The sequence below is a fragment of the Sorex araneus genome, chromosome 4 (genome assembly GCF_027595985.1).
Source record: "Sorex araneus isolate mSorAra2 chromosome 4, mSorAra2.pri, whole genome shotgun sequence".
Taxonomy (NCBI): Eukaryota; Metazoa; Chordata; class Mammalia; order Eulipotyphla; family Soricidae; genus Sorex; species Sorex araneus.
In genome coordinates this window covers 51931440-51949192 of record NC_073305.1, presented here as the reverse complement: position 1 = coordinate 51949192, position 17753 = coordinate 51931440, and the positions used below count along the sequence as shown (strand labels likewise).

Genomic DNA, 17753 nt, shown 5'->3' with positions numbered 1-17753 from the left:
TTTACAAGTTATGGTATAGTCCCCTTACCATTCTGCATCTTCTGTTTCTTCTTAGTGATTTTTTTGTGAAAATTTTTGAAGTGGAGCCAGATGCTGTAACCACTAATAATTTTGTACATTTCCTTAGGTAGCACAACCCTAACTGTATAAATGATTGCACTTCCAAACCTCTTGCCTGTTGTATGATGGACACTTCTGCAGGGGTCTTCAATATGAGATAAAGGGATGAGTTACTTACACATGCCCACATCTCAGCAGTCCACATTCTTCCAGTTCTTAGCTTCTGTCTAATGCTGATAGAAATTTGGGTCTTCAAATTCCTTATTTGTAAAGTCCAAAGTGAGGGAGCGGTGGGAGAAGCCCTATCATAGACTTACAGTTAGTCTTCTAGAACTTGTTTCTTTTTCTGTTCCCGAGAGCACCCCAAATCCCCACCACTGCACACTGCATACTCTTCTCCTGTTTGGGGCAGTGTCTCTCAGTGAAGGTAGGTGGGGGGGCTCGAGGAAGGAGCAAGGAGTTATCCAAAAACAGTCTGTTTGGAATCACCATGATTTTGCACACTTACGTCTACACAAATGTTTGCGTGCATGTGGATACATTCAAAATAACAACGTAAACTTGATGTGCAAGATTCAGTCTTCTGAGCTACTAACTTCTTTTTAACAGCTATCATTGTGACATTAGTCATCCATATTCTTATTCACAAAAATATTTGCTTATACTGTTGTGGAACTGCATGAATACTTGTCTGGAATGGAGGAAGCCTTTGTTTTGACTGCAGATGATTATGCTTTTGGAGTTCTTGTGTTTTCCATGGTGGAACTGAATTCTCACAGTTGTAGCTGGATAGCAGCTCGTGGCATTTTGATAAATTATTTGCTTTTGGGGGGTTAGTTTTGATTATTTAAGTTGTTTGGGACCTACAACCTAAATATCCAGAATGTCTATCAAAGCAAAAAAAAAAGTAGCAAAAAAAGAAGGAACAGGATGAAGAGGCAGAGAAAAAGAAAGAAGGCAGAAGATGGGAATGAAAAATGAAAGAAAAATGCTTAACTCCATAATCTACTTTATTGAAACCATTGAAAAAAATAAACAAGTTTCATGGCCAAGGGCCAAGGGCCAGCTGCGCCATCATTTGCACTTGGGGCTATTGTGATGCTGCTACTGCAGTCACCTCTGTGCACTCCTTTTTTTCTTCTTCTTCCTCCTCCTTCTCTTCCTCCTCCTTCCTTCTTCCTCCTCCCCCTCCTCCTCCTCATTATTGTTGCTACTGCTGTTTCTATTTGCATTGCCATTGCAGAGTCAAGCTAAATGAATCAATCTGAAATTTTCTTTGAGTCACAGATTGTGAAACATGCATTTGGAATGATTTCCTGAGAAAGCCTGGGTGCAGAACACAAATATTTTGAATGGACTTATCTCAGAGTTGTACTGCTTTTTTTCCTTGTCATTTAAAAACCCTTAATATGAATAAATTGTTTGTACAGTGGAGCTTTTTAAAAATCCTTAGATAAGAAGTACGTGGTTTGAAAGCAGAGCATAAAAACATGAATGATAATGTCCTCAGTGCTCGGGAGAAGGCCCTTGCTGCGGCTCCAGTGCAGGCGTTATAATCGGCTATTTGGTGTGTTTATTTCAGGCTGCAGATAGCGGATAAAAGTGGCTGGTTGGTTGCCAACACATGACTTAGTTGCCAAATGGAGTGTTTAGTACTTGTTACATTTGATTTATATCACAAGTTCTTCCCATTAACAGTCTACTGGTGATAACCTACTTGGCTTTTCATGTGGTTACTTTGAAACAACCACTTGACAACATTTGGCATATCACAGTATTTAATACTGAATAAAAGAGTAAGTGAATGACTACACAGGGCCTGCCATAGACTGATATGGTTTGTGGTGCAGAATGGGCTTCCAAGGCATATCTCTTCACTGAATGCATATGATATGTAAATCCTGCATATATAATCTCTGGCCCATTTTTCTTGTCAGGTCCTCTTCAGGTATATGTCACAAAAATAATGCATTAAAAATTTTTTTTTGACTTTCAGATTGAAAACTTGCAAGAACAGCTTAGGGACAAAGACAAGCAACTGACCAATCTGAAGGACAGAGTGAAGAGTTTGCAGACAGATTCCAGTAACACCGACACTGCACTGGCGACTCTGGAGGAGGCGCTGTCTGAGAAGGTGAGCTTGTGTTAGAGTCCAGTATTCAAGTACATTGAAACAGGCCTTTGTCTCTCCAGGCAGCTCACACACCCCATTCAGACTGGACTCTCACTCCCAGCTTAACCCCTTCAGGTAGAAGCTTGGCAACACTGAAGAAGTCAGGTTGTCTTTTTAAAATCCTAGCTGATCACATCACCTTTGTTTATGCCGAACCACCACCACTAACTCATCATTACTCTTAGGAGGATCAAAGCAGAAATCCTTAATTGTTTGTCCCATCATCTGATAGGACTCTTAGTTGACCATCTACATCTGTACCTGCCTTCTTTGCGTCTGTCTTCCTCTCATCTCCTTCCCTCACTCTATTTATTCTACCTTGCTCCTTCACTTCCTCTTGCCTCCTTTCCTTCCTTCCTTCCTCCTTGGTCCCTTACCCTCCATTTCCCTTTTATCCCTATTCTTTCTACTTCATTCTCTCTCTCTCCCCTCCCTATATTTTCCTTCTGTTGTTACATAGCCTAGACTGATACTCTCCCGATTTTTCTGATTTATTTCTCCAGAGAAGAAATATGATAAAATATGATAAAAAAAAGCTACTGATACTCTTTTTTTTTTTTGAAGGGGTGGCACACTCCAGACTATGCTTAGGGATCACTCCTGGTGTAGTCCATGTGGAGTGCTGGGGATTGAACCTGGATGACCACATACTAGGCAAACACCCTACCTGCCATATTCTCAGGCTTTCCTGAGAATCCTTTTTACACATATGTCAAGAATATGCATTGTCTGGGTTCAGATCCTAGTTCTGACACTTATTAATTTGGACAAATGATTTAACTTCTTCCTGCTTGAGTTTCTTCATTTGTGAAGGGGAGAATTATGGTACTTACCTCAGAAGATTATATTTGGAGTAAAATGCATTCATGTATAGTGTTTTTAAAAGTAGGAATCGTAAGTTATAGCTCTTGTTATTTTATTAATATCATCTTCAGGGAAGCCTCTAGGTGTAATATTCTCCAGTATGTTCTCATGAAGATCGTGAACTTCCCAGATCTCTTTCAGTCTCCCACAGAGCCTTGCAGACTTCCTATGGTAAGGGGTGCTCAGTGGATACTGAATGAGACCCAACCATGTGACAAAGAGAATGGGTAAAAACCTTCCCTCTAGATAAATAAAATCATAAATAAGTAAAATGCCTGGATTTTGGGGGGTGTTGCTTTGTATAAAAACAAATAAAGCAAGGAGTGTGCTTAAAGTGCCCCTTGGAGGTGCTTAGGGAAGGGGGTCACAGAAGGGATTATGGAGAAGGCATTCAGAAAGATTGACTATAGGAAGGAAGGAAACTTCTTGCTCTCTAGAGGAAGAACAAGCCAGGGACATGGACACTGGGGGTCTGGAGGAGGGTATGAGGAGGAGAATGAATTTTATTTGGGCTGCTAAAAAGAGAACACTACTTTACTTTGACTCTTCAGGGAAATCATTCAGGGGGTTATTTCTGACTTACATCAGGGAAGATTACTCTGAATGAATGAAGTCATACAATTGGTTGAGCCAGTAGTTTATTCTGAACCATTATCCTTCTCCTCCTCCTCCTCCTCCTCCTCTTCCTCCTCCCACCTGGCAATGCTCAGGGCTTACTCTTGGCTCTGCACTCAGTGATTATTCCTCATGGGCTCAGGGAACCATATAAGATGCTGGGGATCAAGCTCAGGGATAACTCCTGGTGGGTTCAAGGAACCATATGGGATACTTGGGATCAAACCCAGGTTGGCCACATGAAAGGCAAACACCTTACCTGCTATACTATTGCTGTAGCTGTCAAATTTTTTCTATCTACAAATAATCTTATCTCCTAGGGGACTTTTAATAATATAGTTTTCTGTGACCAGAGATATATTAAAATTTGTTGTAGCTTACCATTCACGTGATTGACCTGGGTCTGATCTCCAACATCCCATAAGCTCTCCTGTCCATCAGGAGTGGTTCCTGAGTGCAGAGCCAGGAATAAACCGTGAGCAGCACTGGGTGTGACCCCATAACAAAAACAACAACAGAACAAAATTTAAATTTAAAAATAGTTTATTGGGTTCCATTTCTTAGGAATTCTGATTTAATCGCTCGGCTATGGAACCTGTGGTTTTAAAGATTCCTATCCAGTGATTCTCACATAAAATGGTTAGAGGATTACACTTTGGGGAACACTAAAGCTATGCTTTTCCATTTGATGTGAAATGGGCTTGGTAAGGTGAAATGACTTGTCTGAAGATGAAACGTTGCCCTTTCTGTACCCTGGAAAGACATCATTAATCAATCATAGCAATGCTAACTTCTCAACAGGGAATTCCAGAGACCCACCTATGGTCCACCTTGGTCCTTGTGTGGGACTTTTTTGCATCATTTGGACTGTAGCACTGTAGCACTGTCCTCCTGTTGTTCATCGATTTGCTCGAGCGGGCACCAGTAATGTCTCACAACAAACTGTGAGACTTCTCATTACTGTTTTTGGCATATCAAATACATCACAAGTAGCTTGCCAGGCTTTGTTGTGCGGGTGAGGAGATACTCTTGGTAGCTTGCCGGGCTCTCTGAGAGGGACAGAGGAATCAAACCCGGGGTTTGCCTCATGCAAGGCCAACGCCCTATCCACTGTGCTATCGCTCCAGCCCATCATGTGGAAAGCAAACATCATCTGAAGCAAACATTAGTGCAGAGGGATAGAAGGGAACGGAAACTCAAACCTGATCATTGTGCTTTTAACAAGTCATCATCACCTTTAATGCCATTTTCCTCACGAGTTTTCTATTTATCCACATTTAATTGTATGTGTCATTTCTTGAGAATACTTGTTTGCTGTCTTTGGAGCAATGAATAGAATGTTAGGCACTGCTCACCATTTAGTTTGCCCAGTGACATACCAGAAAGTGTCTTAATCCTTTTTATTTCTAGGAACTTATTTAAATATTCAACTTGCAAAAAAATGCCACTTAGCAAGTTAAGATTGAGTATGACTACTTCTAGGATCAACACACAGAAGCTTAGGAGACAGAACCCACAGTATTTTTAAAACTGGTCCAGCCAAGCCTGGCTGTAGCCACATAGCAGATAAGGAGTTCAGAAAGGCAGATAGCAGAGCTGGAGGCTACTGCAATTCGTCCCTTCCCGGTGATAAAGCGCAAATAGATTAGACCTGTGTAGAGCCAGATCAGTGTGCAAGGAACACTTGCCAATGCAAATAAGACTAAAACAAGAACACATTGTTGAAATTTCTGCAAGTTAGTTGTTAATCAAGTAGATCATGGCATATTAGGGCTTTTTAACACATGTTTTTGACATCTGCTCCTGTGTGGCTGACAGTTAGATTAGTTTTGTGATTGACGGAGAAATATTTCGTAGTATTGAATCATCAATAACACTTAAAAACATAGTGCTTGCTGATTTTTTTTGTCATCAATTCTCAGACAATAGTATAAGTGCTTAGAGCAATCTGCTTTCCAAATGATTCTGACACCTTCTGTGTGTTAACACACATATTTAACTTGATTTCCTTTGCTTTGATGTCAAGGTGAACCTTGAGTTTTTATACCTTCCATCATCTTTTTATAATTGCATGTTACATGTCAGAGAGTTTGTCCAGGTCTGAGTTAAGAGAGACCTAAATTTTGCCCTTTGGGAAGTTATCTGTGAGACAGGCACTCGGTGAAGCCATGAGGAGAGTCAAGTAGGAGTCTTTGCTACATGTATGGCCAGAGTGATTCCTTAAGTTTCCAAAGAGTAAGGTGGCATGGTCAGTTGTGAGTTTAAAAACATCATTCTAGTAGACATGTGGTAGAGTTATGGGATGGACAAGGCTTGTGCCATTTGAGAGCGTTTAGAGTAAATATAGGCAAAAGATAGTGAGGGTTTCTTTGCTGAAATCATTAAAAGCCTTGAGGTACTTTCTATATACTGAAACCATTTCCCTATTTTGTAGATAATATAACCATTCACTTACTGATGTCATAACTGTACTTACATTCAAGAAAAAACAAATATTCATGTAGGCAATTAGTGTACTCATTTGTTCTATTTTCAGTTTCTGCCCCATTATTATAATAATTTATTTTAAAGTGTTTTTTAAATAATTGCAAATCACAGTGCTTTTTCCTTCCCTGAAAGCTTTGGAAGCATAAACTGTTGTCATTTGGGTAGAACAGTTACTTCCCTAGGGGAACTTAAATCACAGACTTTAGATATCACAGTGTTTAGAATAACTTCCCTTTGCATCAAGCACTATTTTACAATTGTCCAATGTATCAAATATTTTCTTGAACTATGTATTTATAAGGGTGTAAAAGACATAGGAGGATTCTTAAATGCAGTTTTAACCCCCCTCTCTTTTTTTAAATTGAGTAACCATACAGAGTTACAGAGATGGTCATAGTTGGGTTTCAGTTTTACAGTGTTCCAACACTCTACATTTCTTACCACTGAAATTTTAAACATTTTCTATGATTACCAAGATGCCACTGAAAGAATACGGAAGTGAACACACATTTATTTATTCATTTATTTTTATTTAGTCATCATGAAATTGCAAAGATATTCATGATTTATTTTCAGATATACAATGTTCGACATCGAGCCCTTCACCCCTTCACTATTGTCCACTTCCCTCCATGAATGCCCCCCCCCACCTCTACACAGCCATTTGCTTCCCACACAGTAGTCTTCTGTAGTACTGTAGCACTGTCATCCGGCTCAAGCGGGCACCAGTAACGTCTCCATTGTGAGACTTGTTGTTACTGTTTTTGGCATATTGAATACGCCACGGGTAGTTTGCCAGGCACTTCCATGCAGGCGGGATACTCTCAGTAGTTTGCCGGGCTCTCTGAGAGGGACGGAAGAATCAAATCCGGTCGGTCAAGTGCAAGGCAAATGCCCTACCCGGTGTGCTATTGCTCCAGTAGTCTTCTATAAAAGTTTTTTTTTTAAATACATTTTTGCAATGCCATTTACAGCACTATTGCTGATACCGTTTCATACATAACACTACCACTATTCAGCACCACCTACTCCTCCTGGTTGAATGCTTCTCTCCACCATAGGTGTTGCTCTTTTCCTGTCCTATTCCCAACCCTCTCAAGGCGCATGCTTCCAACAGGATAGAGTTCTTATGTTCTTTGTCTCTGTAAACAAATATTTCTAGGCATACCAGAAAATAACTTATCCAGTCAACTTTATTCTGTTTCCTGTTATCACTCTGAGTGCTACTACACTAAACTCTGGAAGGCCTAGGTCATCTCACACTTTGACCCCCTTTCTCACAATGATCTAAGGAATAATCTTCAGGAACCAATAGCAGTTTTTTGATGCTTAATGGAAATTGAAGCAAAGAAGGTGGAGTCCAACTTTGATTTTTCTTCTTCCTCTTGCCCATACAAAGTTTGCTTAAGTCTACAGTCTAGAGCCTTCTTTTTGTAGTACAGCTCTTGGAACGTTAATGGCACCAGCATGGACCAAGAATAGTCTTAGAGCTTGAATCCTTTGCAGATTGATCATGCTAGCTTTTATTGTAAGATGAAAAGACATATCCAGTTGCTGTGATCTTCAGCCTCGCCTCACAATTCCAATTTTTAATATTTTGTGTCAGTTCTTACAGCATTGCTTAGATATATTGTCTCTAATTTCCTTTTATTGAGTGCGGTGGCATATATGCCGATGAATTCTTACTGGTTCTCTCTCTCTCTCTCTCTCTCTCTCTCTTTCTCTCTCTCTCTCTTGCTCACTTGCTCTCTCTCTAACTCTTTCTCTCTTTTTCTCTCTTTTTCCAATTATAGGAGAGAATAATTGAGCGTTTGAAAGAACAGCGAGAGAGAGATGACCGGGAAAGGCTAGAAGAGATAGAATCCTTCCGAAAAGAGAACAAAGACCTTAAAGAAAAGGTCAATGCTTTACAAGCTGAACTGACTGAGAAAGAGGTGAGCATGGAAAAACAAAAAAGCCACATTGATAATACTAATGAACATATACTCATTCAGCCTGTATCAACTACAGACTTTGAGTGAATGTAGAAAACCTTGGGAACCTTTCCTTTTCAAGAAGGTTTATTAATTCAGATGATACATATATATATGTGTGTGTATATATGCATATATATATATTTGCCATTTGGGTCACACCCAGTGTTACTCGGGGTTATTCCTGGCTCTGCACTTAGGAATTATTCCTGGTGATGCCAAAGGGACCATACAGAATGCTGGGGATTAAACCCAGGTTGGCCACATGCAAGACAAAAACACCCTACATCTGTACTATGGCCCTAGCCCCGACAGATGAGAATATTTACAATAGCTCTCTTCAACATTCCCCTTGTTCTGTTCCACTAACTGCATATAATTTAGCTCCTTGAAACTTTCCTGATGCTTCATTGCATTTGTGTAACTTAAAAGATTTTTTTTCCTCAGTGTCTCATGATCTTAAGCTTCTGATAATGAAAACAATGTCAGCATTTATAATAATAATAATAATAATTTAGTGATAATAATACTGATCTATTCTGTTGGGAATGAGTGACATGCTAGTAGTTCTATTGAATACTTCATTTTCATTTGTGTTTCTCAAGGAGATTAATATAACTCAAATTATAAAATGAGGTCACATAATGACATAAAGGGGCAGACTAAGTGTGACTTTGTGTCTGGAATATCTTTTTTATGTTATGCTTGATAATCTGAAACATTATTTTTATGCAGTTGTAAAAATGAATATAAATGCATATTTTACTTTCATTTTTAAAGTACAATAGTTTATTTTAAAAGAAATTTTGTGTGAGATATGGAGGATGTCTTAGGCTACACCCATACACTGAAAATATACAAAACCTCTTTAGTCTACCGATGGGTGCTCTGGTGCAGAAGTATGAGAAATGGTAGTACACATTATTTTATTCACAACTCTGAATATGTGTTATTGTCCATTTTCAGTTTCCTCACCTGTATTTTTGTCCACAGGAACTATTAATTTTCCTGAAGACTCTTCTAGATCGCTTTCCCTTGTTGGGCTTTACCACTGCCTACCCAACTATTTGGGTTTTGATGAATCTTTGGAAATTAATTTAGGAGTCAAAGAGGGGAAGAATTGATAATAACAGGAATCTTGAAGGAACTCAGAAGCAAAACTCTTATTGACTAAAACTTAAATCCATTAGTCTTGGAGAAATTATTTCTCTTTATATGAAAATAAAATATTTAAGTCTCCATCATCCTGTTATGTGGCCAAGTCCAAACTGAGAGACTTTGGACTCTATAATTATTTTAGTCGGTGTAGAAGACAAGAAAGCATTAACTTCATTTGCTGAGTTATTTACTGATTTTAATAACTATTTATAGATTTGTATCTTAAAATCAAAATAGACAATTCTAATTGAAGAGATATAGATGACATAGAATAGCATAAGCTTTCAATGAAAATAAAACCTACATTCTTGTGATTTTCCAGAGAGACATTTCAGCAAATAATTTATTTTTTTTGTATAATAATGCTCTTGGAAAGGTTGTATCAGTTCAGATTCTTCCTGAGAAATAGAATCATATTAATAAATGTAACTCCAATTAGAAGCTTAGTGCAAGTTCATCTGTGGAATATAAAGTAACAGAGTGGGAGACTAACACCCAAGAGTAGTAGAGATAAGGACCAGCAGGTCTGCCCAACAGGTTGGAAACTGGCCTCACATGCTGGAGGAAAAGGCAGCTGAGATAGAGAAGGGAACACCAAGTAGAGAATGTTGGGAGGACCTATTCGGGTTGAAAGATGCAAGCTGAAAGTAGACTATAGACAAAACACCAAGGCCACTCAATACCTCTATTGCAAACTACAACATCCAAAAGGAGAGAGAACAAAAGGGAACACCCTGCTGTAGAGGCAGAATGGGGTGGTGGGGGATGGGGCAGGGGTGGTGAGAGGGATACTGGGATCATTGGTGGAGGAGAATGAGCACTGGTGGGGGGATGGGTAAACGATCACTGTATGAAATGCAAACATGAAAGCTCATAAGTTTGTAACTGTACCTCACAGTGATTCACTAATAAAAACTTAAAAGAAAAATAGAAGCTTAGTGCAAGGAACTAGCAGTCATGAGGGCTGACCAGGAAGTAGGGCAGACCATCAGGAAGGTAGGCTTGAATCTCACAGCTTAGAGTTAGACAACTCAGTCCACAATAGACATTCTTCTTAGAGAAACCTAGAACTGCTCTTAAGGGCACTCAGCAGGCCCTCCCAAATAACAAAATAATATCCTTACCTACCCCATGTCAACTAATTGTAGTTTATTTCCAAAGTACCTTTACAGAATCATCAAAATTAGTGTTTGAATAACCTGTGGACTACAGTCAGCCTAAGTTAACATATAAACAAATGAGTGGCCAATGAATGCTTTCTAGAGAAGCACAGGTATAATTGTTGACATTAGGGAGCTTATCATCTTCACCATCACCAAAGTAATGGATTACAAGGCCCCCTTACTATTTTTTTGTGGAGGTGATAAGATAAAGAGTATTGTTTTTGGAATCAGAGATCTGTATTTCCCACTAGTAGCACAGGACTATGGAGAAGACACTCAGTTCAATATGAGTTTCAGTTTTCTGACCTTAGCAGTGCGCTAAACTAAACTGGCCGTTAGAGAGTTATCTCAAGTACTTTGCTTGGAAGTATTAGTAGTGTCTTCCTTAACAACGTTATTCCAGTGCCTATAAAGTAGCCAGGTATTACCAGGCAATAGCACTTACCGAGGGATCACTCCATGCTGAGTGGTGCAAGATACGAATATAAAGAAATGTCTGGTTTTTGATTAAACATTTTAGTTCATATAGTTAGACGCAGCTAGCAATTTCCTTTTTTGATGGGCATTGTTCTTAGCTAACAAAGTATATTCTGTGATATATGCGAGTGTTTTTCTTTACTTTTTAAAATTCTAACCATACAGGGAAGCTCTTGGTTTCTGGACATGATTGGTAAGTGGGACAATTTAGGTAACCTCATGTCTGAGATAGGACGATTCAGTATATCTGCTGGCTCTAGATTTACAGAGGACTGCAATATAACATTTACTATAAAATTTTAAATGACTTTATCTTTAATCCCACTGAAGATGCTAAAAATAACCCTAATTTTTCTGTGAAACAAATGGAATTTGATAAAACATAATAATATGTTTCTTTAGTACTTGATTTGCCTTTGGGGGATTATTAAAGTTGGTGTTTTCTTTCATATTTGTCTTAGAGTCTGCAGGACCTGACAGCAGTAAATATAATTGGAAGGTTCAGAGTGTCTGTTTTGCCATGACATGTAAAGACCACCTTGGGACTTACATCATTAGCATGACTTAGAGATGTGAAATATACATTTATTGACCACACTATTTGCTTCGGCTGCAATTAGACACTGCTTAGTTCTGTTAGCTGGCCAAGTTTCATTTCCTGGCCAGAGCAGACTATTGTTACCTTAGTAAGACTGTATTTACCCTTTCTTTCTAATGCACACTTTATTGCTATGTATTGAATCTCGTATTCAAACTAAAGACATAACTAGTAACAATTGCAGTGCTTTACCTACTAGTGTTCTTTTCCTTTCAGTCTAGTTTAATTGACCTCAAAGAACATGCATCTTCATTAGCCTCTGCAGGGCTGAAAAGGGACTCCAAATTAAAATCTCTAGAAATAGCCATCGAACAAAAGAAAGAAGAATGTAGCAAATTGGAAGCACAGTTAAAAAAGGTAAGTGATGTCTAAGAAAAAAAAATAAGTCTCATTTTGCAATGAATTTACAGAATGGGAAAGGAAGAGACATTTTTCAAAGGAAACAAACCCCTTATCTTTTGCTGCCTGCTGATAAAAGAATTAATTAAACACTTTTAACTTTAGTTCTGAGAAGCCTGCATCAAATCTGTCTGTGAACCTGAAAAATTATCTTAAGTTTCCTGTCTGAAAACAACTTGAAAAAGTAGATGAAAGTAATATAAGTGAAAAATATTATAAAATTCAGCCATTACTTTCTGGGCAAATCTTAACCATCAAAAAAGATAAATGGAAATGTTTGAAACAGACCAAAGAATTCAGGGATCCCATTATAAGTTGATAAACTTTACTGCTTTCTGAAGTAGGTTAATGTTTGTTTCCAGGGCTTTACAAAAGTTTCCCCATAATGCTGTTTGTAGACATTTGTTAACACAGTCAACTCCATACAATATCTGTGATATGACTATACTTGACCAAAAATGGCTTTGATTTCTAAGAAAGCTGGTTGTATGCAGAAAAGCTATGGGAAAGAAAATAGCATCTATATTGCAGCATTAACATGTTTTCTCTGAACTGGACATTTTTGTGGACCACATTTCCAGTCATGCATCATTCTTTTGACTCTTTCCCTGTGTTGTTTGGTACGTCTGCACTCATTGTTCACATAAAACTCATAACATTATGAGTTTAAGCATTTTGTTTCCCTTTGACAACTTATAAATTCATTCAAAAGAGAGGATAAGAATCTGAAGCAATCAAATAGAGCATGTAATAAAATTTGACAATTGTGTAATTCATAGCATACTGGAATGGGGATTTATTTGCTAAAGTTATGAAAATATATTATATGGATGATAGTGATGTGAAAACATCACATATCTGTGGAGAAATTATTCTGGATATTTTAAAAGTTACTGTATTTGATTTTGTCCTCTGAAATATATAACTGAAATGTGACTATACTGTGCCCACTAAATCACAAAACTTTAGCGCATTGTTTTAAGAAATTGTATACTAATGAAGCTTCCATACGAATCAATACAAAGATAAATATACAGTACAGATCAAAACCCTTTACAGCAAAACAGAAAAAAGATACATCCTGTTATGTTCTGTAACATATTAAGCATATTAAGAAATGAGCCTGTGAAATATTGTTTTAATGAATAGTTATATGATCATAAAGTAGGTTCTAAGTTGATTTTTACAAAGAGAGTTTCATTAACTACCTATGGTGGTCCTTTATATGTATAGTCTTACCTTAACTGCAGCATGCTGAGACATGAAATAAGCCCTCCGATGTATTTGGGCATGAAAATTGCTCTTCTTAAGCTCTGAAGTGTTACTGTAGAAATGAGGCCACCCATATTTTGTTGTCTGCAGCTATATACTTGACAACCTCCCTTTCAGTGAAAGTTACCCATAGAATTTTAAATTCTTAAGTAATTCAAAGGAAGAAGTTCACTCATTGATGCTTATATCTCAATTAATTAGCATTTAGGCAACTCAGTGTAGTTTCTTTCAGCAGAACTGCGGTTCATCTAAGAAACCATTTAGAGCATGTGCTGCCCTTAGACTCTTAAGTAGATACTGTGAACTGAAATTTACAAGCCCAGTTCTGTAAGCACTTTAGCACATTTCTGACATTTTAATATTGTGCTACATCACCAGGATTAATGTAACAAATACGATTATCTTACCGTAAAGGATCTATTTAATTTATGAAAAGATAATTTTTCAATGTATATAAATAGACTTTGCTTATATTATCTTGTAACTGCATAGTAGAACGAGATTAAATAAGGTAATTATAATTTAAACATTTTTATGCCTAACCTACAAATACTATTTTGTTACTTTTGGCTCTCCAGTATCAACTAAATTCAAATGTTTAAAATACTTTTTCTAGTAGTCTTTAATTTTTGTTAATAAATAGGTTCGTAAAAACCTCAAGTACACATCACCTTAAAAAGAATTGAGATCTACATGAAATATTTGAAAATATAAGCCAACAGTATGTGAATATTCATATAAACACATCATTTACTCATGGAAAAATAAGCAGCTATAAAAACCTAAGAAGTGTCTGTGCCTCCTCTATGTGACTTGTGAATAAAATATAAAGGGTTGCTAAATGAAAGCTGAAAACATAATAGTTTTATTATATCATAAATAAGCCATGAATTCCTAGTGGAATTTTGCTCAAGATTTGTGAGCACCCAGGTATTTTTGCCATAAAAACTACACAATATCATAGATGTGTTTAGATGAACAGAAACCTAGTCTATCTGTAACAAAAGAATCCAAGTGGATATTTAAATTTGTTTTTGACATATGAATCCTTTTTGAACTTGTCAAGGTGAATCTTAACATGGAAGTTTGTGGAAAATATGCACACACATAGTTGCTTTGAACCCTTTAATTTTTGTACTCTTGTTATTTGACATTTCTAAATTCTTTGTGATGAAAAATTATTGATTTTGCAGTCAATTGCATATTTTTAAAAAATGCAATCAAATATTCCCATATGAGATGTTTACCTGTATTAGCAATATTGATAAAATGATACTAACCAAATAACACAGAACTACTATTTTTGAGTTAGCTTTAAGTAAGAATATTCCTTAATCTCAAATTGACACTTAATGATTGAGAAGAACCTGGTTAGATATGAGTGAATCATTTTGTCTTTCAAAAGAGTATTTGCTATTCAGTATGCAAAAGTATATTTATGTAATGTGGCTAGAAATTAGTTGAGAAATAACAAATTTAAAATGGTATGATTTGTGATATTTGAAAAAATAAATTAATAGTTTTGAAGAGGTTATTTTTTCAACTGGGTAAAATGACTTTTAACTAATTTATTAAATCATTTACTTGAAATCAAGACTTTTCAAAGACATATGTCTTAGCTTCAAGCAAATTAAAGGACTTTGTAATGTCACTTTCTACATACTGACATTGAGTACCATATCAATGATAGTTATTTAAGAAATATTACTTGAGAATACATTTAAAGTCATATATACTGCATTGAAATTCACAAACATTTAAACCTACACAAAATAGAGAGTTAGATTAGTAAAGAATCTGACACACTTAACGCCAAATAGAAATGTTACCGAATAGGTATTTTTTTTATTAATTATGACCAGTACTACTGGTAAAGTGCAATGAATAATACTGTATTTTGGTTCCCTCTATTTTCTTGCTGACTAATTTTTTTCTTCTCCCATTTACTATTAATCCTATATGTCTATTTTACTGATATTTTGCTATTGCTCTATTTTTCTCAAGTTAGACTGAATAAAAATTCACTCTTGTGTTAATTTAAAAAAACTATAAATTTAATGATAAGATTTAATTAATCTTTTAATATTACCATCTTTTAAGTTCAGGTAATAAATTGCAGATTTGGCCAAAAGTACTTCTGATTCATTGCAAGAGGCCAGCACTTCATGTATCATCAAAAGTGGACAGCTTTCTTTATTTCATGGGTTATTTAACTTGAGAAAGGCAAAGTAACACAAACCTTAAATTTCTTATTCCAGCTATTCTTTTTTAGGAGCCAAAGTCAACATTTCTATTTCCCCAGAGTCTCTTACTTTCACTGTGGAATGTTTAGAAACTGAAATTTCTTTTTTTAAACGACCAGTTCAGTTTGTCTGTGCAAATGCACTGGATTTGTCGAGCTAATACTGTTTTTCTGGATTTTTCCTTCTTTCCTTGTCTGTGCTTCAATGCCTCCCCAACTTTGCAATGTAGCAAGCTGAGCAGTTGTTCAATCAGATGTACAATCCAGTAAGTCACTTCTGAAAGTTCCCGCTGTAACATATCAAAGCATGAGGATCTATTTGATAACATTTCACAATGTACTATGCTGGGAAGATTTCAAAAATATTTATGAGTCGTTCCATATCTGTTCTATAAATAGAAACGACCTGTGCGGAGACCACTGTGATTTCTTTTGAATGTGAAATTTTAAAAAAATTTAAGAACTCAAGAAATTATTTTTAGCTCTAATATTACCTCCTTATTAACTTTATGTAGAAAAGCAGAGTTCAACTGCAAGTTAAAGCTCATGTCATTCTTTCGGAGACCCTTCAACACTTAATCTATGCCAGGAAGAGCATTTATAGACTATCAAACAACTCAGTGTATGTTATATTCCAATGATAGAAGTTAAAATAGGTTTAGATCTAAAAATAGAACAATGCTTCTTGAGACTGATAAATAACTAACTTTATTGTGGATGTTGTAAGAATTAAATGCATGTTATTTGACTGAAGACAGACTAAAATGTAGCTTCCTAATAACAAATAGTAAGATTTTTGATTATAACTTAAAGGTGCCAGAGCAAGGAACTCCTAAATATACATATATATAAAGTTGTCCCAGATGCCACCACTAATTTCTTTTATCCTAATGGCAGGTGTGCATTTATATGAAGCATTTCTGTAACTTGTTTAAGGACTTTTTTTGGTCAAGTGACTCACTGGGAGAAATACTTTATAAAGATAACAAGAATTTTTTGTTTGACAAAATCCATTCTAATTCCCTCCTGTCTATAAACTTCCACCATGGAGAAAGGGAATAGCACACATAAAGAAAATTATTTAGCTCAAAATTTTTGAAATTGTTGCTGTTTTTAAGCTGCTGTTCCAGGATACAGATAGCATGATACATAGGTCGTTCGGTTCTGAATAATTAGGCAGGATCCACCTCCTTTCCTTAAAACAAATTTTTATAATTTCAAACAAAATTCCCCGTAACCCTGTTGGATTGACCTTATTGACTCAACTCCCTAAATATGATTTTCGCAATGCAGTGAAAAGAATCCAAATTTCCTTTCTCTTAACGTTTGGATGGAAATGTTAATAAGTAGGCTAAGACAGTTGGAAGGTGAAGAAAAACAATTAAGGTGGGAATATTTTCCAGCTTGCAAATTGACCCTGGAGAAAATGAGTGTTTTCTTTATATAATTTTACAAAAGCATAAGGTAATCCGAATGAAATTATTTCACACTTGCTAGTTCAGGAGAGGGAGAAACCGTGTCAATCCTGGGTATGCTCAGGACAACCTGTCTTGCTTTTGCAGCAGGACCACAATGGAGTTTACCATCCTTGGCAGGATAGGTGAAGTCAAAGAAATAACTCTTAGGCAATTTCCAGAAACAACAATGACTGTACAATAACTGAACTTAACTTTCATTTCACCCCAGTGATGGGTCTCTAAAATGGAAAAACCAACTTTCCAGTGCTGTAGGTGACTAACTCAAAAGCCGTTAACAGACTTTTCTCCTTGAGTTAATTAAACTAACCCATTGTTTTGGGATCCTGGGAGGATAGCCAAATCCTCATTATTTTAATTCTTCTGTCTGCAGATAGTCTCAGGGTCCAATTCTTATTTGAGCTGATATAGATGCAGCATGATGGATTTTCTATCCTTAATAGTCTTCTAAAAATGACTGTTTTGTTCTCGTTATAAAAATAATATATGGTCACAGTGGAGAATATGCAGAAGTATAGAAAGAGATAGAAGGAAATAAAATAACCTGACTAGGATAATCACTAGAAACACTTAGGTTGTTTTTCACCCAGACATTTTTTGGTCATAACTATTCTCTTAACCTCTTCTTTTCCCCTCAGGCCCTCTACTTTCCTTTCCTCCCTTTCCTCTTTTTCACCTTTATCCTTCCCTTTTATTTATTTGTTCTTTTTTCTAATTTGATACCTAATTTCTATTCATCAAGTAATATCATAGTTTCTTCACTTTTAGATCCTATCTTATGACACATCAATAATTTT

The 17753-nt window shown here is 36.4% G+C and overlaps 1 protein-coding gene across 6 annotated transcripts in view; it reads left to right on the top strand.

Moving 5' to 3' along the window:
• ERC2 (ELKS/RAB6-interacting/CAST family member 2) overlaps positions 1–17753 on the top strand; it is a 1118394-nt gene that overhangs the window by 544893 nt on the left and 555748 nt on the right. For 4 of the 6 annotated variants that reach the window (XR_008629734.1, XR_008629735.1, XR_008629736.1 and 1 more), the window contains 4 exons: positions 2057–2194; positions 7993–8133; positions 11785–11925; positions 15712–15747. Coding sequence is in view for 1 of the 6 variants with exons in the window: in XM_055134481.1 (XP_054990456.1) it covers positions 2057–2194; positions 7993–8133; positions 11785–11925; positions 15712–15747 (456 nt within the window). In the remaining 5 variants the exon portion in view is untranslated. The remainder of the gene's footprint in view (positions 1–2056; positions 2195–7992; positions 8134–11784; positions 11926–15711; positions 15748–17753) is intronic. The other 2 variants (XR_008629737.1, XR_008629738.1) reach the window with 1 other exon arrangement.